Raw genomic sequence first — 27414 nt, 5'->3', positions numbered from 1 at the left:
TAGATGTATTTATTATAGTAGGTATCACGAAAGTGTGCAGTTGAGGCGACCAATAGAATGGACAGGCCCGTGCGACGTTGCCACACAACACGTCAACTGCCGCCCGGAACGGAGCGCTGCGGAGTCAGCGGGGAACAAGTTTGGCAACGTCGCTCAGTCCTCATTGGAAGCTCCAAGGTCACGCGCCAAATAGGCTCCTCCCTCAACTGCACTCTCTGGTGGTCTCTACTGTATAACATTTTTCTGCGATTATATAATGGCCTCCCTTCCTATAAACACCTCGAAAATGATTACATCAAAAGGTAACATAAATGTGGTGACGCCTACAAAACAATATATCCTGATTTTCCGAATTCCATACGCCTTTGCCGCGCTTATTTTTTTAAGAAACCATATCCATATCCACGAAGCAGGTTTTTTATATCGAAGGTTCTTACACTTTTTTCTTTCCATCTTCAAAATCGAATACCTAAAATTGTCATTTTTCATCTAGAACAACAGGGGAAAAACTATGTTAAACAAAGTCAGATTCGTTCCCTCTTGTCAAATTTTCATGTGCCATCTACATAGGAGGAACATGTGCTGAAGACAATTTCAACTCCCTGGCACTTAACAGAAAATCCTTCGTCCAAAATCCAACTAGACAATTTCAACTCCCTGGTACTTAAGAGCAAGTCCTTCATAAAAATTCAACTAGACAATATCAACTCTCTAGCACTTAACAGCAAGTCCTTCATAAAAATTCAACTAGACAATTTCAACTCCCTGGCACTTAACAGCAAGTCCTTTATCGAAATTCAACTATATCCGCCAAAATCGTTGCCCATATTCGAAACAAAGTAACCTGCACGCCAACCATTTGTATACCGACCGACACCGAACTGTCGGTGTTTTGCCGACTGGTGACGGGCAACAGTTAGTTAGTGCAGGTCAGGCAAGGTCAACTCACGGTCACCTAGCAACCGGGGGAAGGGGCGCGTGAATATAGCAACTCGATTCACTGGAAACAGCCGTTCTATATAGAACACTTGACAGTCCCATAAACAACCGACCCCGGCTCTCGCTTCACGTCCGGATTTTGCTTCCATCTATGAAAATACATTGCGAGATCATTTTTACACTTTCGGAACAGAATTTATTTTGCAAATTTTTACATTACAATACAAACTCAAGTGTTCCAAACTAGATGTTCTCTTCACAAAATCTAAATATTTGTCTCGAGGGAATCCTTTCACTTTTGGTTGCTTCGGAGTCACAGCCATGTAAGGTGAATATTGATCCTCCGCGAGAATATATAGACGTTTAACGTAGTAGTTCTGGACAAATTTGCAAGAACGGTAAAGGGGGGTTGAAGACAAAGCATGTGTTACAGTACGCATATGAATCAGAATGACTTAGGAACATAACACAATATTAGTTAAGGAATTAAAAAGTTTTACATACAAAATTCCGTGGCGAGGATCTTATATATTAGTAGATTGTCTCAAATTACAAATTTGCACACTAGAATTACTCCGGGAATAGTTAAAATTATTTTATATTGTTTCTTTACTTGGGAAAGGTATCTATCTTCAATAACTGACTATTTTTTAATTATCTTCACTGTTTCGAAAATCCAAAAGTACTACTGTTCGAAAGTGGCTCTTCGATATTGTTCAAGAGTGATTTTTTTTAACTCTTAGTCGTATTTCAGTAGTTATTCGATTTGTTGACGGCTTGTTTATACGAGATAAAAGTATCGATGGTGATAACAATTTCATAGCGTCTTGTTTGATGACTCTAAAGAAAGTTCATGGTCCTCACCGGAAACACGGTGCCGGACAAACAAGCGACTATCGACCCTCGATGTCCCCGACGACGACTATTAATGATAACAGAACCGTCATTAGGGAAATGATAGCGATGATGCTAATAACCGCTGAACCTGGCACCAACACAAAGGTGTCAGGATTGTGCGGAGGGTGGTGAGATAGCACGTATTCTGCTACACGATGTTGAGGATTTTGAGCCATCACTAAGTCCAATAACAGGAGCTACGTCGTCAATAAGGGGGTTATCTAATCCAGCACGCATATTCCATCCAACTAAGTTCCGGCCATACTTTATATTCAAATTTTATTCAATATTAATGTAGGTATGTCTATCCATCGGACACATATAATTCAAGGGAAGGCCCGCGTTGGTGCAGAATCCATCCGGTCGTCTTGACATGTTTGGACCTCAGGTCCGGGCTTCCACAAGGATTCTCCTTAGCATAAATACACATTTCCACACTATTGGAACAATATAATGAACTGATCCATCGGATATATGCAATTCAAGGGAAGGTCCGCGATGGTGCAGAATCCATCAGGTTGTTAACATGTTTGGGCCTCAGGTCCGGGAGTTCCACAAGGATCCTCCTTAGCATGAATACACATTTTCCACACTATTGGAACAAGATAATGGACTTATAATGTCTATCCATTGAACATATTCGATTCAAGGGAAGGTCCGCGATGATCCAGAATCTGTCCGGTTGTCTTGTTTGGGCCTCACGTCCGGGAGTTCCACAAGGATCCTCCTTAGCATACATACACATTTTCCACACTATTGGAACAAGATAATGAACTGATAATGTCTATCCATCGGATATATGCAATTCAAGGGAAGGTCCGCGATGGTGCAGAATCCATCCGGTCGTCTCGACATGTTTGGACCTCAGGTCCGGGCTTCCACAAGGATTCTCCTTAGCATGAATACACATTTTCCACACTATTGGAACAAGATAATGGAACTAATTTGCGACAGTTTTACAGGATTAGATAGGTAGTTTACCCACCTGCACCACGCCTGGGAGTAAAGAATTGCTATGGATAAATTTCAAATTTAATAAATCAATATTGTAGGTACAAGTACAATTACTACGATCCCTATACTGTCCTAGTGGCATTCCTTTTCGCGATTGTTCTGACAATAACCGAAATGTTATTGTAAACTTCATGTTATACTAAAACAAACGCTCAGCCCTTCACTGTAAGAAGTTGATGCATTTAATGTACACTAAATAAAGTAATAGGACACCTTAAGTACAAGCTTATTTATGGTAAATTTTTATTTTCTTTAATAACTGGTCTATTGAAATTGTATAATTCCATCTTTTCTAATAACACTGAGGTACCAATCATGCAAACTGAAAAATAATTGAATAAATTATATCTTTATGTTAATGTTAGTTATTGTTAATGTATGTTACTTTAGATTTATAGGGATACAATATTACTTGTTATACGATTACTATAAAAACACCAATATTTTACCGGGTGTCACACGAGGAGGTTAAAACTTTTCATTTCATATTACTTGCCCTTTTATACACCGAACATTTTCAAACTTCATTTTCACACAATTCATTAAATAGGTTTTAAAAATATTCTGTGAAAATTTAACAACTGAATCTTAAGCTCTTCAAAATAAATTCTGCGATATCCGGAGAAGTTCCTCTTCAATTGATTGTTTTAATTCCTCATCATTATTGAAGCTACGAGTATAAATAAACTTGTTCATTTAAGTAACCCTATAGAAAGAAATCACACACAGTTAAATCTGGGGATCGGGGTGGCCAATCTAAAAAAGCCCCTATAAAATCAAACGTTTAAACCTGACACTAAAATGCTGTTTATCAGTGTGTCACTGTGGATGGATTACAGTCCGAATAATAGTGGACTGTGGTTGTAGGTTTTTTAATAGGCTATGTTCTAATGTTCTAATTGAAATGCTTTATTTCTCTAGGATGTAACAATAAATAATTTTACAAAACCGAAAATACTCTTTCTTAAGTATAGTTTTTCAAAATGCCACCATTTTGTTTCAACAATTGCTACAGAGCTCAAATTGTCACAGAACATTTTTAAACCCTATTTAATGAATTGTGTAGAGTTTGAAAATGTTCGGTGGGCCTAAATGGGCAAGTATTAAATCGAACGTTTAAACCTCTCCGTGGGACACCCGGAATGTTAATCGTTTTACCAGCACCGACATTTTGAAACGATGCCTCATTTCTAGTTCTAACACAGTTTCGTAGTCACAATATTTCATAGCGCTACACATATATGATCTGTACACTGGATCTAGACATGTAGTGTGAGCCTATAGTATACCTGTACATGTCACCGCCATGTCTGTTCGCGTCAGCACGACATTACGTCAGGAAAGTCAGCAGTAGGACTCAGCACCGCGAGTATTCCACTAAAGCACGCGGCACCGTATTTACGTCCGATAGATGAAGTTGCGGTGTCGGAAACGGACTGGGTTGTTCCACGGGCTGCCAAGTCTGCAGGGACTTGGCGTTGCCAAGACCGCTAATAGATCAATGAGACTCGGCACTGCACGCAATTAGCCAACTCTTCACCGCTGCTGCACGTCGTCATCTCCGACCGAGCTTTGGCCACGATATCGGTGCAGACGACAAGGTCCACTATTGCATGTGACTGGACGACGGCGGCGGACATTGGAAGCAAGTGGCCGGTAAGACAGCTAAGGTCAACTAGTGGAGGCGGTAGCTTTCACACCGCTCTCTCTCTAGTAGTCTAGTGGTATCGACATGAGCGGTCATCCTCTCCTCAACAAAGCTCACTCTCGGCTCTTCAGGAGGATGTCGTCTATATAGAGATCTCCGAAATGGCCGTACAGACAGCAGTATACTGAACACGATCCTCGTCCGCAGAGCTACAGGTGCTGCGTGACGCGTACGCTGGAATAATCGAGTTGAATACAAATCACTAATCACACGAATATTTGTCTCCAAAAACCTTCATGCAACCAACACCTTTATTCTTTGTTTTGATGTCTTTGCACACGTATATAGTCTACTGAAAATTTAAACCAACAACCCTTCTTAAAAAAGAGAAAAAATGAGAACTGTACATGTGTCTGCAATTCAGCATTATAAAAATGCCTGTTTTTGCAGATAAATATTTCGTTACACGTACACCTGTATATTAAAATAGTTACAAGTCTTAGAGGGAATTGTGTCACAAATTTGTACAACATCTGTAATAAATTATTGATAATTTGGGTATATTACAATACTAATAGGTAAACAACAACTAACGACCTATAGATCACTGATGTTTCCTCAATACCAAATTAAACAACATTAGTAAGCTTACAAAAGACCTGCCGTAGAAACTTTTTGCGCGTTCACTATTTTGAGGGATTGGCCTCGTAGTAGTGAGCCCGGAGAGTCTTAATATATAATTGGAAAAGGAACCAACCCCAACAATGTTGTACCGTGGGCAGGAAATCTTGTTTAAAATATCATATTCAAACCCAATTCAATTCAAGTCAACTCAATTCATTTATTGTCAAAGAACATAAAATGCATGGACAATCGTCAAAATACAAGTATGTACGATGTGGTATATAAAAGTAATCGATACAGATTTACCCCATGAAACCTAAAATAATATTAACTAATTATGAAGGTCTACATTTTTCTCTCTTCGAACACTGAAGTACTCTTTTAAAATAAGGAACTTTATAAGTTTATTCAGGAATTCCCTGTCATCAGCAATACTTTTCAAGTAAAGAGGCAGAGTTAAAAAGACAAATGCAGTCAAAAAAGCTGATTTTCAAATATTTTTGTTTTGTGGCGAAGTAAGATGAGGTAATTTCTAATCCTTACATGGTAATTATGATTGACACTGTTGGTGACAGTAAAATTTTGTGGATAAAAATTAAAATTTGACACAATAATAGAAAACAAGTAAATGGATAAACAGTAAAATTATCATTAACACCGCAAGCATGTTTCGTTATAAATATAGAACCAAAACCTTCGTTACGAATTGTTAACCCACGACGAATACATAAAAATGTTATTTTTACATTTTTATAGGAAGTCGTAATGGAAATTATAGTCTACACCTTTCTACTGCAGGGAAACACAATGGTTTTGTGACGATACGGCTGTTCGTATTTCTCCGCAATTAACAGGTAAACGCGTGCAATTGTGCAATAACATAGTCGTAATTACCACATGCAGACTTCCGGACAAACACAAACCAGCGAGCACGGTTAGCTACATCTTTTTTGTCTTTCGTGTAGAAGAAAAAAACCGCCATTGTATACAGCCAGTTGTTGTACAGTACATAGAACTACGTTCTGCGTATCCTAGAACAGCGTAAATAACTGCAGAACGTAGTAAAGCTCACCATTCTACAATTTACACAGTCAAACCTAATCATCCTACAATTTACGCAGTCAAACCTCACCATCCTACAATTTACACAGTCAAACCTCATCATCCTACAATTTACACAGTCAAACCTCACCATCCTACAATTTACACAGTCAAACCTCACCATCCTACAATTTACACAGTCAAACCTCATCATCCTACAATTTACACAGTCAAACCTCGTATTTCCAACGTTGGGTAGAATAAAACAGCGATTGAGAATTTCCAGTTTCTCAGTATTTGAGGTTACACGGCGTTTTCAGAGAAAGAGTCGTGAAAATCCCAATATGATTTAAGTGATACAAAATATCAGTAACACTAAGTTTCGAGATCTGCAATCTGATCTCTTCTTCAGATTGATTTTTTTGTATCAGTGAACGATGACAAATATCCGGAAAAATCCTCTTTCTTTCCCGATCCTTCGTCAAAAACAACTTGAAACAAAGAAATTATTTATGTCTTGACAAATAATACAACAAAAAGACAACTACAAAATCCAAAGGGCTCCCAAAACAACGATTTATGACAAATCGCAACTTACAGAACAAACAAAACAAGTTTAGCAAATTAAGAGAACTTCGGTTAAAAAAAACAAAGACCCGAAACGTAGATCCCCCATTCCTGCCTCCCCCCCCCCTTGTAACTAATGTGCTCAACATACGGGTATGCGGGTATTCGGACCTTGGACGCCAATTTACCAGAATATCGGCCGCCAAAACCTACACATATTTCACGTTTATTTATTACTCCCTGGTGAAAAATACATCACAACTGTTACAAGTACAAATTGTGTAGCTACTGTTTTGGGATTGCAGCCGACTAAAGAGTTGTTAAATAAAATCGATTACTGAATAAAAGTTCAACAGTTAGAATTAACGCGAGTAAACATTGAGGTAAAAATACGAAATGAGCCTCGCTCTCTCTCTCTCTAACGTTCAAAACAATTCCTATAATAGTACATAATTCGAACTGGACTCACTTAACATCCTTGCATTTCCCCAAACTGCCCGTGTCGACCAGTGCTCGTACAGACTCGTAGTAGCGGACCGCGCTGCGGGAAACCAAATGTCATGTCACACACGAACCGAAACAAAGAGAGGCGCGAAAACACACCCATCACCTTCTGCGGCCGTGGAGACAACTAGCGGTGAGATAACGGCTGCCTACAGACCAGTAATGTGTTTCCTGTCAACAATAGTGTTGCCATCTACCAGCGTAAAGTGTTTACCAAAACAGTCCGTCAACAGAGTCTCTACTACAAGAGAAGGCTACTGCTACGACGCATCATTAGACTAAGCCTTTCCCAGAACTACTGCCTGATCCTGTCTGCCAGGTTCGTGAATGTCATTAGGGATACGAATTGTCATAAACAGTTCAATTAGAATCAAGGAGATGATGGACAGCTTCCAAGACCTCCAGAACTACTGCCTGATCCTGTCTGCCAGGTTCGTGAATGTCATTAGGGATACGAATTGTCATAAACAGTTCAATTAGAATCAAGGAGATGATGGACAGCTTCCAAGACCTCCAGAACTACTGCCTGATCCTGTCTGCCAGGTTCGTGAATGTCATTAGGGATACGAATTGTCATAAACAGTTCAATTAGAATCAAGGAGATGATGGACAGCTTCCAAGACCTCCAGAACTACTGCCTGATCCTGTCTGCCAGGTTCGTGAATGTCATTAGGGATACGAATTGTCATAAACAGTTCAATTAGAATCAAGGAGATGATGGACAGCTTCCAAGACCTCCAGAACTACTGCCTGATCCTGTCTGCCAGGTTCGTGAATGTCATTAGGGATACGAATTGTCATAAACAGTTCAATTAGAATCAAGGAGATGATGGACAGCTTCCAAGACCTCCAGAACTACTGCCTGATCCTGTCTGCCAGGTTCGTGAATGTCATTAGGGATACGAATTGTCATAAACAGTTCAATTAGAATCAAGGAGATGATGGACAGCTTCCAAGACCTCCAGAACTACTGCCTGATCCTGTCTGCCAGGTTCGTGAATGTCATTAGGGATACGAATTGTCATAAACAGTTCAATTAGAATCAAGGAGATGATGGACAGCTTCCAAGACCTCCAGAACTACTGCCTGATCCTGTCTGCCAGGTTCGTGAATGTCATTAGGGATGCGAATTGTCATAAACAGTTCAATTAGAATCAAGGAGATGATGGACAGCTTCCAAGACCTCCAGAACTACTGCCTGGTCCTGTCTGCCAGGTTCGAGAATGTCATTAGGGATACGAATTGTCATAAACAGTTCAATTAGAATCAAGGAGATGATGGACAGCTTCCAAGACCTCCAGAACTACTGCCTGGTCGTGTCTGCCAGGTTCGTGAATGTCATTAGGGATACGAATTGTCATAAACAGTTCAATTAGAATCAAGGAGATGATGGACAGCTTTCAAGACCTCAAGAACTACTGCCTGGTCGTGTCTGCCAGGTTCGAGAATGTCATTAGGGATGCGAATTGTCATAAACAGTTCAATTAGAATCAAGGAGATGATGGACAGCTTTCAAGACCTCAAGAACTACTGCCTGGTCGTGTCTGCCAGCTTCGAGAATGTCATTAGGGATACGAATTGTCATAAACAGTTCAATTAGAATCAAGGAGTTGATGGACGGTATAAAACATGCGCTTGCGCTCACGAACAACTCTAACGGACCTCACAGTATAAATTTACAGTTTAATATAAGAAGCTGGGTAGAGAAAAATCGAACAGTAGGGAAACAAAATCATTTCTACTCGTATGTCCTGGAACAAAACTACTCGTATACGGTATAAAACATGCGCTTGCGCTCACGAACAACTCTTACGGACCTCACAGTATAAATTTACAGTTTAATATAAGAAGCTGGGTAGAGAAAAATCGAACAGTAGGGAAACAAAATCATTTCTACTCGTATGACCTGGAACAAAACCACTCGTATACGGTATAAAACATGCGCTTGCGCTCACGAACAACTCTTACGGACCTCACAGTATAAATTTACAGTTTAATATAAGAAGCTGTGTAGAGAAAAATCGAACAGTAGGGAAACAAAATCATTTCTACTCGTATGTCCTGGAACAAAACCACTCGTATACGGTGTCAAGATCTCCAGAAGATGAAGACATGCCCCAGGAGTCCCACGCCCATAACAAAAGGAGGACTGCCGAAGAGAAGCCACCGGCCTTGCGAGCTCTTACGTCAATCGGCCAGTCTAGACACGAACAAAGAATCGCGGTGGCCAGTTTTTGCCAAGTATCTCGTTGCCGATACTTTGTCATCACGCCCCAGACACGGGAATCCCCGACCGGAGAAAACAACATTCCCGAGTATCGGTCTGCCGGCAGATTTCATTACAAGGACCTTCGAATCTGACTATGGCAGAAAGATCGTTGTTAAGGTCGAGGATTTTGTACACCACCAAAACTTTTCATGTCTTCACCAACACAGCTCCTTCTTGTAGAGATAATAAATCGAACTTATCACTGCAGCATGAACTTTAAAAATACCAAGTTAAAATATATGCCAACAATGTTCTTTTCGACGTCAGTCTGAAGTCTTCGGAAATCATAATGTGACCTATCGACGTACTGAACAGCACTATTAAAATAGTCATCACATGGACCTCTCAAATCCTTGGAAGCTTAAGGTCTTAGCATCTTATTTCAACGTCAGTCTGACGTCTCCAGTAATCATAATGTGACCTATCGACGTACTGAACAGCACTATTAAAATAGTCATCACATGGACCTCTCAAATCCTTGGAAGCTTAAGGTCTTAGCATCTTATTTCAACGTCAGTCTGACGTCTCCAGTAATCATAATGTGACCTATCGACGTACTGAACAGCACTATTAAAATAGTCATCACATGGACCTCTCAAATCCTTGGAAGCTTAAGGTCTTAGCATCTTATTTCAACGTCAGTCTGACGTCTCCAGTAATCATAATGTGACCTATCGACGTACTGATCAACACTTTTAGAATGGACATCACATGGACCTCTCAAATCCTTGGAAGCTTAAGGTCTTAGCATCTTATTTCAACGTCAGTCTGACGTCTCCAGTAATCATAATGTGACCTATCGACGTACTGATCAACACTTTTAGAATGGACATCACATGAACCTCTCAAATCCTTGGAAGCTTAAGGTCTTAGCATCTTATTTCAACGTCAGTCTGACGTCTCCAGTAATCATAATGTGATCTATCGACGTACTGAACAGCACTATTAAAATAGTCATCACATGGACCTCTCAAATCCTTGGAAGCTTAAGGTCTTAGCATCTTATTTCAACGTCAGTCTGACGTCTCCAGTAATCATAATGTGATCTATCGACGTACTGAACAGCACTATTAAAATAGTCATCACATGGACCTCTCAAATCCTTGGAAGCTTAAGGTCTTAGCATCTTATTTCAACGTCAGTCTGACGTCTTCAGTAATCATAATGTGACCTATCGACGTACTGATCAACACTTTTAGAATGGACATCACATGGACCTCTCAAATCCTTGGAAGCTTAAGGTCTTAGCATCTTATTTCAACGTCAGTCTGACGTCTCCAGTAATCATAATGTGACCTATCGACGTACTGATCAACACTATTAAAATAGTCATCACATGGAACCTCTCAAATCCTTGGAAGCTTAAGGTCTTAGCATCTTATTTCAACGTCAGTCTGACGTCTCCAGTAATCATAATGTGATCTATCGACGTACTGAACAGCACTATTAAAATAGTCATCACATGGACCTCTCAAATCCTTGGAAGCTTAAGGTCTTAGCATCTTATTTCAACGTCAGTCTGACGTCTCCAGTAATCATAATGTGACCTATCGACGTACTGATCAACACTTTTAGAATGGACATCACATGAACCTCTCAAATCCTTGGAAACTTAAGTCTAAGCATCCTATTTCAACATCAGTCTGGCGTCTCTAGGAATCATAACGTGATCTATGTACGTACTGAACATCACTTTTAGAATTATCATCACATGAACCTCTGATACCACAAACCCTTGGAAGCTTAAGGTCTAAGCATCCTATTTCAACGTCAGTTTAGCGTCTCCAGTAATCATAATGTGATCTAATGACGTACTGAACGGCACTTTTAGAATGGTCATCACATGAACCTCTCTAACATCACAAATCCTTAGAAGCTTAAAAGTCTTAGCATCCTTTCAACATCAGTCAGGCGTCTTCGGTAGTCATAATGTGATCTATCGACGTACTGAACTGCACTTTTAGAATGGCCATCACATGAATCTCTCAAATCCCTGGAAGCTTAAGGTCTTAGCAACCTATCTGGATTATGGAACCTTCCCAGAAGGTTCCATAGAGCAAGGTCCAACCCATACCGGCAATTGGTAATCTCCCGGAATGGTCAGGAACCAAAAGGAGTAAAACGCAAATCAGCAATAGTCATATTGAGGATCTGAGGATTTACATGCTCAACACCGAAAGGATCTTCACCGAAAGACCAACTAGTGAAGATGAAACGCGCAATTGAATAATCTTCTCTTTGTTTCCCTCAACATCACATCAACACAACAACTCTACGTGACACAGATAGTTTGTAATGGACGATCGAACGAGGCTGTAATTCCAGTAAACGGCGACTAGCAAGTAGCCAGTACGGAGAAAACAAGGCGATCAATTACAGCAGACTAGCGAGTGACTGTCTGTGGCCTCAGGGGGACAAAGGCCTTCACCAGCTGTGTGTGAGTCAACACCTTGCTACCTCTCTCTCTATCTCCATCTCTATCTCTACCAAACAGTGGTAACAAAAGCGCAGACGTCAATAGTCAATTGTGATATTGCTGTGGCAAATGTTCGATTCGTGTTTGCTGATAGGCCTTGTGTCGTTTACACAAAACAGCTAACTTGGTGGCATCTAAACGGTTTTCCTGCGTTTTATCACGTATTCCACTTTGGCTTTTAACATCGCCCTTGCGTCTCCCACGAGTGTTCTGCACAGAACCCTCTCAACTTTTTGTTCTATTTACCTTTTGAACTTTTTCCATGACAATAAAGACGATTCTCTGAAAACTAAATATTACGATTCTCTAGACTGTGTAAGGTAAACATTTGAAGGAAACAGGATTATTCCGGACATTTTCCATCGTTCAGTGAAACAAGAAATCAGTAACACTACGTTTCGAGATCTGCAATCCGATCTCGTCTTCAGGTAAATAACTAACCTAACACATAATTACAAACTACAGTATCTTAAAATAAACAAATCATACCAGAGCATTGTGACACGCGTAAGTCAGAATCACAACCACCATAATCCATAACCACATAACCACCGGTTGTGTGTCAACTTCACTAACTTTAAAACATGCACTTATCAAAAAACTATACACAACACTAATTATTAAAACTGGACTACAGAATACAGGTCACAATAGGTCTGCATTCGTCGACCCAATAACAAATGTACGGACAATCCTGTTTCCTTCACAATCCTTCCGTAGTCAAAAACAAACTTCAAACAAAGAAAATATTTAAATAGTCTTAAACGCAGTTTACTAAGTCTTTCGAGATTATGTATAGTGTTGTAGATATTACACCAACATTTCACTTAATTAATGTGCATCAACTTTATTTAAACTAGATTCGTGAAGAGATTTTTACAAATTTAATCCTTTATGTACTTTTAGTTTTGTTCCGTTTTGATTTCAAGATTACGAGATAAATTACAAAAATACTCATGTTTTGTCCCTGTACCAACAATCCTTACTCACTAAAATACCCCCTTTCTCCGCTTCACTCTGGGATCACCTTGTTGGTATTGCTTCAAAATGAAGGGACTGTTTCTTCTACTCCTCTGTCAACCGGGCATCTCATCATACTATATTTCTCTTTTTCCTTGCATTATTTTTCTTATGTAGTTGTTAACCTCCTCCCATTTTTCTTTAGAGTCTAACATTAGAGGCACTAATGTATCCACGGTCAGCACACCATGTATCACTCCCTCTACTTCCCTTTTTTCTGCAGTCCATCTCTGGCAAGCAAAAAGTGTGCCTGTACCAACAATCCAATTGGGCCAACACTGATACCCTAAAATCTTACTTTTACTAATAAAAAATAAAAACTTTTAATATTTTTTAATTTCCATTTGTATGATTGGGCAACTATGACTGACGAGGTTTTAAGCAGGAACAATACTGAGTTGGTTGAAATTGCAGACAATACCTGTAAACCTAAATATTATTCTTAATAGTAAATTTTGTGCATATAACATACCTAATAGCTAGTATCTTCGACGGACTTTGCTTCACTGGATTTCACGTTTTGGCTAGATTAAAAACCACATTGAAAATATGTCTTCTCAGCGTAAAACACCATTTTAGCACGAAATATCCCCCACATCGCGACATATTTACCTATAGGTTGAAAAAGTAATCACCTAAGCCGAGGACGATAAAGTGGGTCAGACCAATCCACTTCCGGTGAGCAAAGTGAATAACACCGCCTTTCTTATCTAACCCGCGTTTGACCTCCTCCATTCTATTTGACTGCGTCCATTTCTGTCCCACTAATTTTGACTTTTGAGTCGTAGTCGACTTTCCGTGCCCTGACGTTTGCCTGAACCCGTAAAAAATGTGTCAGATGAAACACATTCCCTTTCTGAAGAAAACTAGATGCGCGTATCCTGTTTATTGTATAACTGTACGATCCACTTAAGTTTCACATGAGTTGTACAACAGTGCAACTCTCTGCTGACTAAGTGTCTGCTTGCACATTCCCTCGGCAAGCGGGCGAAGCGCCGTCAGGGGCGTACCATCCTCGGGGAGAGAGGGGGCAGTTGTGTTAAAATTGGGTTTCCTTCGGATTAATTTTCAAGCTTGAGATTACATAAGTTATGTTCTCTCCACGACGTTACTAACGTTAAAAAACTGCCTTTCTCTGGCATTCCACCACCAGGGCCGTACCATTCACGGGGAGAGGGGGCAGTCGTGTAAAAATGTTTCCTTCGGAATAACTTTCAAGCTTCATATTACATAAATGTTAAGTTATGTTCTCTCCACAACGTTACTAACGTTAAAAAACTGTATTCATCCGGCATGTCCCCACCAGGGCCGTACTATCCGTGGGGAGAGAGGGGGCTGTTGAGTAAAAATTTAGTTTCCTTCATTACTTATCAGCCTTGAGATTACAAAAATTTTGTTATGCTGCCTCTACGAAATTACTAACGTTTCAAAACTTAGTCTTCTTCCGGCATTCCCCCACCAGGGCCGTACCATTCAAGGGGAGAGAGGGGGCAGTCGTGTAAAAATAGTTTTCTCTGGATTAATCATCAAGCTTGAGACAACAGAAATGTTAAGTTACGCTCCCTCTACGACATTATATGTGGTATTTCACCACCACCACCCCCACCACCATCACCTTCTCGAACGCAGGATCCACATTTCTAGTCAACTTTTTCTCTCCATGCGTTCCACATTGACCTGACACTCTGGTCTATGACGCACAAGGGAAGCCCAGTGTAATTTGCGCAATTAGCCACTCCCCCTCCCCCCCTCCGGTTCCCCTTGCCTCGCTGTAATCATTAACTGTAAACTCTAACACAGTACTCGACAAACGGAGCGACCTCCACGCGCATGCGCGCGAAGCGACGTTAACTTCTGGTTTATACCGAATACTGTAGAAAACTGTTATCAACCAATATTTAAAAAATATATCACTTGAAGATTCTAATAAAACTCGGAATTCTCATATGATAATGTAAATAACTGATCCAATGTATTTTCTACTCCGCTACATTAAAGTCTGACAGATTCTTGTAGACATTATACGTGTCAAATTCCAAAACCCACAGTTTAAATACAGTACATCAATCCTTCTTCAAGGTGTACAATCTCCAAAGTCTGCACACGCTCATGCCTGATGGCACAAGGCAATGGTATGGTTCCCAATGTTCTCCATCAAACAGTTAAAACCTCACACACGCTGAAGCACCAGAACTGATAAGCAGGGGCGTAGCCAGCGAGAGAATCTTAGGGGGCCCGGGCCCCCGAAATTTTCAATTTTTGCAATTACCTCAGCTAACTATTATTAATATTATTATTAAAAGGTTCACTATTACTGACATGTACTGCTGAAGGATCGTTCTCGACATTGAAACTGGTCAAGGACTTTATAAGGAACAAAATGGGGAATGAGCGATTGACTGCACTTGCTATACTTTGTGTCCACTAGGGGAAAATATCAGTCGTCTTGATCTCCCCCCCCCCCACAAAAAAAGAAAGTGAAACACGCTGCCAGTTTTATTGCTGTAGTGAGTAGCACTCAAAATTTGAGTGCTACTCAAATAGTCACTATTTAATAGAGACTATTTTATTACCGAGGAAGAAAATGGCAATTAAACGTTGCTAAGTAGCTAGCCAATGACTGTCAGGGCTGTTGTTCCCCCCCCCCCCCACTGTCGTACTCGACACTTTGAAAGGAGATTAGTTTAGAACTTGCAGGCTTGGAAGTGCTACACTTTAAATAAATTTTCCTCTAGTAAATCAATGTAGCGCTGACCAGTTTCGTATCAACTATAAATGTCGTGTGGACAAATGAAGTTCTATCAATTTTCATACTCTTTTAGATTTAAAAATGCAATATAATGTATTATTCCAACTTATTAATAAAAAAGAACATTATACGAGTACCGGACATTGTGACAGACCGAATAAACTTCAAGGCCAGAAAGAACGAATCCAAGCAAGACCTCTACTAGCAACGCCGGTTCCGGAAACACCGTGTGTGTATGTGCACGGATGAATGAATGGCCGTCTATGCGTAACGACTTCACAACAAATGTGACCTCGGCGAGTTTTCCTGACCGCGCAATTTACCAGGAACGAAGCGCCGCTATCGGTTTGCAGAAACGTGATAGCCGCGATAACGCCGCCGGGTCGCCGCAAAAACGTCGATCACAATCGGACAGCGTTATGGAACACCGCACTGTTCTGTCCACGATAACGTCGCAACGTGATGTGATGCAATAAACGAATTCAGAAAGCAACAAAACCTTCAATATCAAAACTAATCAAACAAAAAAATATATCCAACAATTAAATAAATACAATTTTGCTTTAGAACAGAACAGTTCCCTGCACTCCACTGCAGATCGGACCAGTTCTTCTCCTGCTTTACGTAAACGATCTGAACCCATCGGTCCAGAATGGAAAGGTGGTTCAGTATGCTGACGACACGACTCTCTGTATTAAATTCAAGCCACTTCAAAACTTTGAAATAATTACTTTTTCTGAGTTGAATTCCTGCATTCAATTTTTATCTAAAACCAACCTGAAAACAAATGAATCAAAATCAAATTTCATGACATTTTCGCTGAGCAAACGAGAATCTGAAACAAGACCTTTAAGTTGATGGGTGACCTCCCGCTCGATGAAACGGAATCAACAAAATTCCTTGGAATGTTCCTAGATCTAGGACTAACCTGGGACGCTCACGTGGATCATGTCTGTGACAAGGTTGCGTCGGGCATCTTTGCCCTTCGCAATTTGGCAAAGCACTGCCCAATTACGGTATTAAAAATGGCCTATTATGGTTTAATTATCCCCACTTGGGATATGAAATCAGATTCTGGGGCAATTGTGAACAACACAAGCTGGATTGCTAAAAAAAGCAGTAAAAGTGATTCTGACTGTAAACCCTAGAGACTCTGCCCTGTCTCTACATTCTCGAGATGATCCTCTACCCCGTGTCGAGGTGTGCTTTGGTTAGGGGAGGGGATGTTCACCAACACGAGACGAGAGGCAGGGACAACTTTCGCGTCCAACACCACAGGACAAATGCGTTCAGAATCTTGTCACCCCAAGTTGGTGTCAGATTGCTCAATAGTCTCCCTGAACAAACAAAATGGAAAACAATCCAAAACTAAGTTGAAAATCCTTCTGATTTTGAAAGCATTTTACTAAGTTGGCGAGTTTATTATGGATCGCTGGGATGATTAAAACAAAAAATGCTCAAAGACCAGCAAAACGAACAAATTTGCCCGGGCCTGTAAATTGTGTGAAAGAGTGATATAATGTATGTCTGAATGGTCTATTGTCAGAATGAATGACTAGGTTAGCTAGGACGATTATGATACAATGTGTGCACTGTCTGCTCGCAATAAAGTATATTATTATTATTAACTTGTTTCAACTCAACAGTCCCTGCATTTATTCTCTTTCACTTTGAACACAGTTTTGTATTAAGAACCAAAGACAGACTGACTCTATCTTGTGGTTAATCCACACTTAGTACGAAGTATATGACAAAAACGTTGCACAACTCCTATTGGACGGGTTGCTTACATAACACCGAATTCAACATAGTCGTATTCCGCAAAAACTGGAGGGGGGGGGTGTCACTCCATTTCGGTCTGTTATCAACAACATAGAACAAGTGAGGGATATGTACGAACTAGAATCATACCGGTTACATTAACTTACAATTATTTCGCTGTACACTGATTTACAGTGAATAATTACAAAAAAAATCACTCGAACCACTGTACCTGAGATCCGTAAAGAGCCATGGTATCCAGGTTACACAAGCACCACACTGAGAGACTAACAACCGATCACCGGCAAATCCCCGATGTGACTGAGCGGTAGCGGCAGGATGACTCAGTGACTCGGCAAGTCCGCGTCATCCAGGACCCGCTCCAGTCCCGACTTCTGGATTCCGTGGAAACTTTGCCTCCCTCCCTCCCACTTGGAGCGAATCGCAGAAAGAGATATCCACGGCGGCGCCTCGGTGGCACGCGGGAAGTACGAAGGCCGCACACCCACTTAACACGTATCGGGTAGTTGAAAAACTCGTCAACATTGTGCTAAAATTACCCGTTCCAGTGTTTTCTTTTCTACGCCGCTGGCCACGGTGATCGCTGCGGGCTGCGGTTAAATTGGGCGCCGGTTGTTTTCTCGGGCGTTCATTATTAGCGTTGTTTACAATAGACGCGAAGGGTTTCATACAGAACTCACACCGTGGTGTCGAGGGATTGTTGCGAACTCGTACGAGATGTCGAAGGAATGTTGGGAATTCGTATGAGATGTCGAAGGATTATCGCGAACTCGTATGATGTCGAAGGATTGTCGCGAACTCGTACGAGATGTCGAAGGAATGTTGCGAGCTCGCACATGAGGTGTCGAGGAATTGTTGAGATCTTGATTGTTGAGGTCAATGGATTTTTGCTAACTCATATGAGGTATCGAAGTATTTTTGCGAACTCGTACGAGTTCTCGAGGTATTTTTGAAAACTCGTACGAGGTGTTGAGGTATTGTTGCGAACTCGTACGAGGTATCGAGGTATTTTTGAAAACTCGTACGAGGTGTCGAGGTATTGTTGCAAACTCGTACGAGGTATCGAGGTATTTTTGAAAACTCGTACGAGGTGTTGAGGTATTGTTGCGAACTCGTACGAGGTATCGAGGTATTTTTGAAAACTCGTACGAGGTATCGAGGAATTGTTGAAAACTCGTACAAGGTATCGAGGTATTGCTGCGAACTCGTACGAGGTGTCCAGGAATTGTTGGAAACTCGTACGAGGTGTCGAGGTATTGTTGCGAACTCGTACGAGGTATCGAGGAATGTTTGAAAACTCGTACGATGTGTTGAGGTATTGTCGCGAACTCGTACGAGGTATCGAGGAATTTTTGAAAACTCGTACGAGGTGTCGAGGAATTATTACGAACTCGTACGAGGGATTGTTCAAAGAGTACGAGGGATTGTTCAAACTCGTACGAGGGATCGTTCAAACTTGTACGAGGGATTGTTCAAACTCGTACGAGGGATTGTTCAAACTCGTACGAGGGATCGTTCAAACTTGTACGAGGGATTGTTCAAACTCGTACGAGGGATTGTTCAAACTCGTACGAGGGATCGTTCAAACTTGTACGAGGGATTGTTTTAACTCGTACGAGGGATTGTTTTAACTCGTACGAGGGATTGTTTAAACTCGTACGAGGGATTGTTCGAACTCGTACGAGGGATTGTTCGAACTCGTACGAGTTGCCGAGAGATTGTTGCGATACAGTAGAAAGCGAGGTCGGTTTCCGAGTACAGAAGGGTGATGAACTGACCAGCTGCGGCTTGGCCATTGCCAATTCCCCGAGAGAGCGCGTACGTACGTCGGCCAGGCCGGCCGGCAAGTGACCCTCGGCATGAAAGGTCCGCTTGTAAACGATAATGTCCGCGATAACCCCGCCGGTGTCACGCGCACGCATCTTCCTTCGGAGCATCAACACAGCCTCCACTCGTGTAAACGGAAAAACAAAAATAATGTCTTACGAAAATAGATTAATCTTAAATGACCTTCAATGTATATATATGAAACTCGTGAATTGCGCAACTATATTACCGAGTTGGGGTCTCGGCTGGCAGTATAATCTCCGATTTGAACTTCGCTCGTGTATAAGTAATGTAGGGGGACAAACGTCCAAAGGTTGGCAGTGATTATTATGGGTTCGCCTACCGACACACACTAATAAATATAGGAATGTCTAATCTCCGAATTTTTTTCACAACAGAATACCCTCCTCACACCCCAACCTGAAACACAAAACCGACCACAAAATTTGCATGTGTTCTGGGCGCGCCGTATGTGTTGACGTTATACGCACATACGTATTTGTGTACCAAAAACACAATTTAATTGGTATTCCCAAACGATATGAGGTACCTTTAAAATGTACCTATACAACAAATGTACATTACCTTATCTGCTGCGTTCGTTAGTTTATCTACAGTCAGTCAATTTAAAAAAACAAAGGAAAGTGAGATTTTCTATTTATTCAACTCCGTTTTTAAATTGTAAAACTCAAACCTTCAGAACACCAACGGTGGAGTATAAGGAATACGCTACACGATTTTGGACACAATTCTCTTTAAATTCGTCAAGTATTGTCATTAATTTGATATTGAAGTAGAACAGAAACCCGCTAACTCGAGAAGTAAACTATGTCGCTTCAACAATATTTGTAACATTCCCCATTTAAATTAGTGGCCGAATTGGTGATAAGCATGTCATAAAGGAGCCGCAGATGAGATGAGTGGATACGAAACGAGTCTATCTGTGGAGGCAAAGTTGTACCATTAACACGGGCAGATAACCTCGAATGGGGTCAAGATGGTTACATTGCTACAAAGTGCATCTGTAGACCAACGAACGGGTCGGTCAATGAGATCTTAGTAAGGCAGTGAGTGATAAAATGCAGATTTAGAGTAAGAAGGGCAGGTAGGTGGGTGAGTATTAATGTTGTTGGTCGGAAGGCGGAGCTAGCCTGCGGCTCGAGCAGGCTGGGCCGGCCGGGGCCCCAGAAGGTTCTGCAGACACCAGATATGAAAGTTGCGCAACCGCTGCCCGAGGCGAAGACGGCCGCGATGTTTCACCGGTCCCGAGAACCGACCGACGTCAGCTCGCGCAGACCGCCCGCCATTCTTGTTGTCGACTTCGGTCAAGGCTGCGAGACACAGAGCAGGGCTTGCAGTCCTGACCTAACCTCTTCCTTCCTGCTTTCTCGACTCTCATCCACCTCTCGCTCTTTCTGCTGCTCTCCAGCTTCCTGGTCCACCATTCCAGCAGTTCTTACTGCTCCAATCACAAAGGGAGCTTCAACACAAGGTGGGAAGAGAATTGAAGCATCACCGAAATATCACGAAGGAACGCCTCTGTAATTCTCTCCTTCCTTGGGTAGTTAAAATTCTAAACGTTCCTCTTTGGCTCTCCATCTTCCTGGTCCACCATTCCAGTTCTTACTGCTCCCATCATAAACGGGGCTTCCACACAAGGTAGGAGGAGAATTAAAGCATCACCGAAATATCGCAAAGGAACGCCTCTGCAATTCTCTCCGTCCGTGAGTAGTTACAATTCTAAACTTTTCTTTTTCATCAGTCTTGGAGATGTAAAAGGCATTCATCGATTTTCTTTGGGTATCCCATATTCTTCTACATCCAACAGAACTACGACATCGTCCACTTCCACGATCCACCAAAGAACTATAGTTGCAACTCCACTTCCACTTCCACTTCCAGTTCCAGTTACGTAGTGTCGACATCTAGCTGACTTGACAACCGGTCCGCTGCCCTGCCGAGTGCCAAGTCTACATTCCTCTCTCTCTCTTGCCCTCCCCCCTCCCACCGTTGTCCTTCGTCTTCTTTCTTCTTTTCTCCCGGCACAGCGGCTCCCGCAAGAATTTACACTGTTTTTTGGCTGCCTTTCTTTGAACTCGCCCATTCTGTCGTCTCTGAATCAAGCCATGTTCCTCCACTTTTCAATATACTATAAAAACCTTCAACTATCAACGAAACCTTTTTTCTGTTCTCAATGAAGATTACCATAAGAAAGAGTTAATGCTGTTAAAAGGAAAAGAATAAATGATGATATTATGTAAATGCCATCACTAATTTCAATCCACTGTCTTGTACAATGCCCTGTCTCCTTTCTAAACTTAAAACACTACAAGCAATCATCTTAATTATTTTATTGTACTTAAACTGTTAACTACTAGACAACTTTTTAACTACCAGTGCCAGGCTGTTTTCCATGGACATACTCCTAGACTGCCAACCTACACTTCCTGCATATAACGACATAACTTTGCTATGCATAGTTATAGAAAGTTAATTTTTTCTCTCATTGGATTTAGTAGAATAATCAAATGTACCATATAAGTTTTAAATATTGAACACCAACTAATTTCTTTTTGTACAGTTTATTTTTTTCAGTTTGACTTGGCATTAAGCATAAATCTTTTTAGTATAATATATTTATTGTGTTAATGAGTTAATTCTTCAGACATATAGTAGTTTACATATAGTATGCTGCATTCCTTCAAATATTTGTTTTACAAATGTCCAAAACTTTAGACAGTGAAATTTTCAGCATAAACTAAAGATTTCCAATGTTTTGAACATTGGGTTGTTTTAATGTGTTCAGACAGTAAGGATAATGTCTATTTCCTCTAAACCCAGTGTCACTTTCATCAATAGGACATTGCTACTTGCTAGAGAGCATTGGAAACACTTAGGAAGACACTGGAACACCTCAACTCCTGTTTCATCTAATCTAAGACAGTAAATCTGTTATAGAGGTTACTTTTTTGAAGAGTATCCATCTTTTGTGGATCCATTTCTAATACCTATACAGCCATATTATGTGCAATGTTTCAAAAGCCATTCCTATGATTCTTGCCTTATCCTAAAGCTGGAAAGCCGTGGAAGAGTGGTTAGGAAATTTAACCTCTTACGTTTTCATATCACTGCATAAAAAATACACCTCTTCATCTAATAGAAAAAAATTAATCAGTACCTATGAAGTTTTAAGCCGAGCTGGAATTCTTGTACGTTGGAAGGGATTTAATTATCAAAACACTTTTTAGTATTCCCAGATATTGTGAAGTTACCATCACATCAAAACTTGTACATATGTTGTTGAGATTTTAAGTCTAGCTAAGGCTACGATTTTACTGTAGACAGGCTAAGCAGATACATGGAAGGAATCCATGAGAAAAAGCCTGCTTGTTACCTTTGTGCTCAAACTAGTAAAAGTCCATTCATGTAGAGTTTCCCCATAGAGAGATTTTCTAAGAGGCATTGAGCCAAGCATTAATATTTTGTACTGTTTGCTCATTTCTCTAGAGATCATTTTGAGACCTAAAAGGACCAGAGAATTCCCTGCGAACATTTCAACCTTCTAATGTTTAAAAGGCAAGACTGTGCCCAAAATACGGACTGAAAGAATGTGAAACGTTTTACTGAAAAAGAACTTTGTATAACAAAAGCTTTTTCAAAGTCCATCTTTGGACATTGATATGTGTCACTGTACAAGGACGTAGCCAGCAAGGGGATCTGAGGGGTCCGGACCTCCCAAATTTTTAATTGTTTCAATGACCTTTTTAGTAAACGATTATTATTATTTAATTAGTTCAGTATTGTGTATAGGAAAATAATGCAAAGCGTTGTAAGCATGTTTAAGTTTAAAATACAGGATGTGTTCCTATTTATAAATCTCACCCATAATGGATGTGAAAAAGTGAAATTCACAGCAATTTTGACTCTTGTATAAACTACAAACATGTGCAACGCCCAATTTCGTATTCAGAAGTGAATGTATTATTGTTATGACATTACCATTTCTCATTAATGTTGTTGTAACTCATTAATAGCCCATTAGCAGAACACTAATAAGGATTTCCTACTCATCTCCATATAGTTCGAACCGTGGGATACACGCCCTGTACTTACAGTACTACAATTACGCCTACAAATATGTAATTTCGTAAATAATACTGATATTACATTTTGTGTACCTAGCCAAGAGTTTCTGAATGAGTAGTTTGGTTTTATAACCACTTTAATTGATATTATCTTTTCCAAATTAGTTTGTGTGAATAATATTACTATCTGATGGTATTATGAGTGTATTTCAAGACGCAAGAAAAACACTACTGTGCTTATTTTAACTGTTTTTATTTCTGGCACCGTTATTTGTGTAAGCAACAGCTTTGATACTTTAATGAAGGAATATGTCGAACTTCAAAATGATCCATTTCATTTGAATGAGCAAGCATTAGGAAGTTAATGAAGGAATATGTCGAACTTCAAAATGATCCATTTCATTTGAATGAGCAAGCATTAGGAAGTCAAATGTGTATGCCACTTCACGTGACATTGTATTAACTTAGATAAAACATAAGCTAGATTGCCGTTTAATAACTAATTATTTTGTTGCTCAGCTTTGAAATTGCTAGCTAGCATCCTTGTTTTGCTAGCCCAAGTTTGTTTGCAACATGAACACCCCCCAGCATTAACTGCCTAGTAACAGTCTAGTTAGGAATTAAGTACTCTTCACAATTTACTCCATCACAACAACACACATGATACATGCATTCCTAGAAGAAACTCCTTGCTAAATTAATATCAAGATTTGTCTAAACAAACTACAATCAAATCACAGTAAAAAGTATATGTCTACATAAATAATCAAGTCTACACAAAAATCCACAAACTGAAACTTAAAAATTAGATCAACTAAAAATTTTATATTAAAAAATGAATTCAAATTTATCTGAAATTTATAAGCGAAGTTTCATCCTTGACGGTACACAATAATTTACTAAAATCACAAAAATAAATGTATTGTAAAAATTATTGCACGATACCAGAAGTAAAATTTGTATAAACAACAATAACAAAAAGAATTTTTGCATGACAAAAATTAAGTGTACACAAGGAATATGAAATGTTTACTCTTAATAGAGGTTATTTAAGAATGTATAATCATAGGTAACATTATTATGACAAAAGATTAAAATTTATATTATTCAGGAGATTTTAATGTTCAGCAAAATATCCAATTGGTAAAAAAGATGTAATAAATAAATTTGTATTTAAGAATATAAATTTTACATTGATTAAAAATGTGTAGTGACCAGTAATGTACGGTAATGAAGATTGCCTTAAACAATCAATCAGTGTAATTTTTAAAAAAAAGTACAACAGAATATAAACTTTTAAAAAATAATAAGGAGGACAAAATCTAAAACCCTAATAATAAGAATAAAAGTGTCAAGAAATACATTACAAAGTGCCTAATACAATATTAGATCTGCAAGAAGTCCAAATACAGTTTTAAACCCATATAAAAGAGCTAAAAGGAGATATAATTACATGTCCTACAAGAAACTGTGGATAGTGCCAATAATTTTCTTTCTAATTGGTGCTAATATAAACACCATAAATATTACCAGTAGAAACAAGGAAGTAACATTAGAAATTAAATATAATTAATTGAAAAGTAACCTTGCAAAATATAAAGTAGCTGAATAAAGCATTTTATGTCTTTAGTTGCGGATTATTAAGATATCTTAGATAATGTGTGCTAATTGGGTTTATTAACACTTCTTATCAAAGTGGAACATTTTAGGTGCTTTACCAGTTAGGTTATCCCAGTTTGTAGAAAAAAATCCACCCAGTATGAGTAGTTACAGAACAATATCTGAACATTCCTAAAATTGTTTAAAAAATTCACCCTAAATTCTTTGAAGTTTGTTTTATAATGTTATTTAAAAGGTAAGAGATGGTAAAGTGTAACGTATAATGATTTAAACTTGTAATTATTCGTTGTACTCAAAGAATTTTAAAGCAAATGTATATCTTTTACAGAGTCAGTTTTTACAACTTTAATAATCATGACTTGAGACTGCAGTCTTAGCTGAACACTCCCCAAAGAGTTGGCATCACACTAGAAAAAATTAACATAATTTATGCAACAAAACACATTGCAGGCTAGTATATTTTACACTACAGTAGGGATCACCAGAAAGTGCTGTTGAGGGTGGAGCCTATTTGGCGCGTGACCTTGGAGCAGCCAATGAGAATTGAGCGACGTTGCCAAACTTGTTCCCCGTTATAACCGTATCGCTCTGTAGCGGGCGGCAGTTGTCTGTTACGTGGCAACGTCGCGCGGGCCTGTCCATTCCATTGGTCACCGCCAACCGCATTCTTTCGTGGCCCCTACTGTAGTTGTGTTTTTATTTATCTAGAGCATGGACAAGCTTTTTTCCAAGTGGATTTGCATACATACGTTTGTTGCTCAAAATCATCGATTTCTTCAGAAGTACCATTATAAATCAGTCCCTGGAACCCAACATAAGTAATAATAACACATGCCACTGTATTGGGGATCAACAAAGATAATACTATCCACATGCACCTGGGATGCTACCATGAAAAAACACACATCTTTTACTTCTAACGGTTGTCATCTTGACTTGCTATCAAAATACCTTTTGCCCAATACAGGTTGTAAAAATTAACTCCACTTTATTTACAGAAAACACTTAGAACAATAAACAAATATTTCCCCAACTTATGTTCTCTAATTAAATATAATACTATGCCAGATTATAAAAGTCATGCTAACTTTACACAGAATACATTTATTTATTCCTGACTTATGGAGTCCATTTTGTAACATCATCTACTAGTAAACCCTAACCTAATCATTATGTGATCTTATCAGTAGTCTTTCTGATAAATAAAAATAATCATCAGTGAGACTTTTCTACATTTAGCTTAATCTAACACACTTTATTAAATTTACACAATTTGGTTGAAAAGTTAAAAAACCCCTGATAACATTGCTACAGGCTTTTTTTACAAAATCGTTAAAAATATGTTTTACATTGTTCGTAATTTTTTTTTCAAAACCACCACAGTAGATGTGAAAGATCCTCAAAAATTGAAGTATTTATTATATAATAATAATATGACGAATGACAGAAGTTGGTAGACCCGTAACAGAAAATATCCAATATCCGTGTAAGGGACAAAATGACAATTCCTTGATGTTGTGACTTGCTGTATGTCTATATATTTGTGATGTGTATACTGACAGTATGGGGGCGGGGAACAGTGACTAACTGTGTAGGGTACACAAATGTGTGTTCGAATGTGTGATTGGTGTATATGCCAACTAGATGACTGGTGTGAAAATTGTGATCTCTAATCTGTGATCTGCGGCTGAGGTCTGGACTGAGGTCTGAGGTAAGGGTAGTTTTACACCAACACAGACAGAGAACACTAACACAAAGGTAAGGTGATTAGGACAACCGCATTTCCACCTTATTTGATACCAAGTGAACTTTCCCTTTCTACTCAATTCTTTGTTTTTTGTAATTTTTAATTTGATCTTTAAGTGATTAGTATGTATGTATATATAAACACAACCAAAGTTTATGGCACAATTTTTTCTTCCTGGACAGCAAAAAATTAACACTATTATGAAAATTGCCCATAATGTCTTACTTTCCTCTCCTGATACCCACAATTTTATAGCTAAACCGCCTACAGTAATATTTCGCAAACCTTCAAATTTGAAAAACAACCTTGTCCAATCTAAACTATCTAAAGCGCAACATATAATTATCTAAAGTACAACAAAAGCTATCTAAAGTACAACAAAAGCTATCTAAAGTACAATCCGTTACTAATGGATGTGAACCATGCAGCAACAAACCATGTTGCGGTTCTTGCAAAATTGTGAAAAACTCTACGGAATTCAAAAATAGCATGATTGGTTAACATATCCCAACATTGACAAAGAAAGCTGTGACTCTAAGAATTTAATCTATCAAATTAATTGTAAATTTAGTAACAAACAATACATTGGGCAAACATCTAACAGT

At 39.4% G+C, this 27414-nt stretch overlaps 1 protein-coding gene across 6 annotated transcripts in view; it reads right to left on the bottom strand.

The window, feature by feature from the left end:
- The window catches only part of LOC124364251 (nuclear factor of activated T-cells 5), a 114029-nt gene that overhangs the window by 76890 nt on the left and 9725 nt on the right, over positions 1-27414 (bottom strand). Inside the window, exon 2 of one of the 6 annotated variants that reach the window (XM_046819580.1) lies at positions 25812-25864. The exons of 3 other annotated variants lie outside the window; for them this stretch is intronic. In XM_046819580.1, coding sequence (XP_046675536.1) covers positions 25812-25851 — 40 coding nt within the window. In that variant the 5' untranslated portion in view covers positions 25852-25864. Of the gene's footprint in view, positions 1-4139; positions 4274-17741; positions 17829-25811; positions 25865-27414 lie in introns of those variants that run through there. 2 more of the 6 variants (XM_046819584.1, XM_046819582.1) reach the window with 2 other exon arrangements.

The sequence above is a fragment of the Homalodisca vitripennis genome, chromosome 6, assembly GCF_021130785.1.
Source record: "Homalodisca vitripennis isolate AUS2020 chromosome 6, UT_GWSS_2.1, whole genome shotgun sequence".
Classification (NCBI taxonomy): Eukaryota; Metazoa; Arthropoda; class Insecta; order Hemiptera; family Cicadellidae; genus Homalodisca; species Homalodisca vitripennis.
The sequence above is the reverse complement of the archived record's forward strand: the minus strand, read 5'-3'. Positions and strand labels throughout refer to the sequence as shown.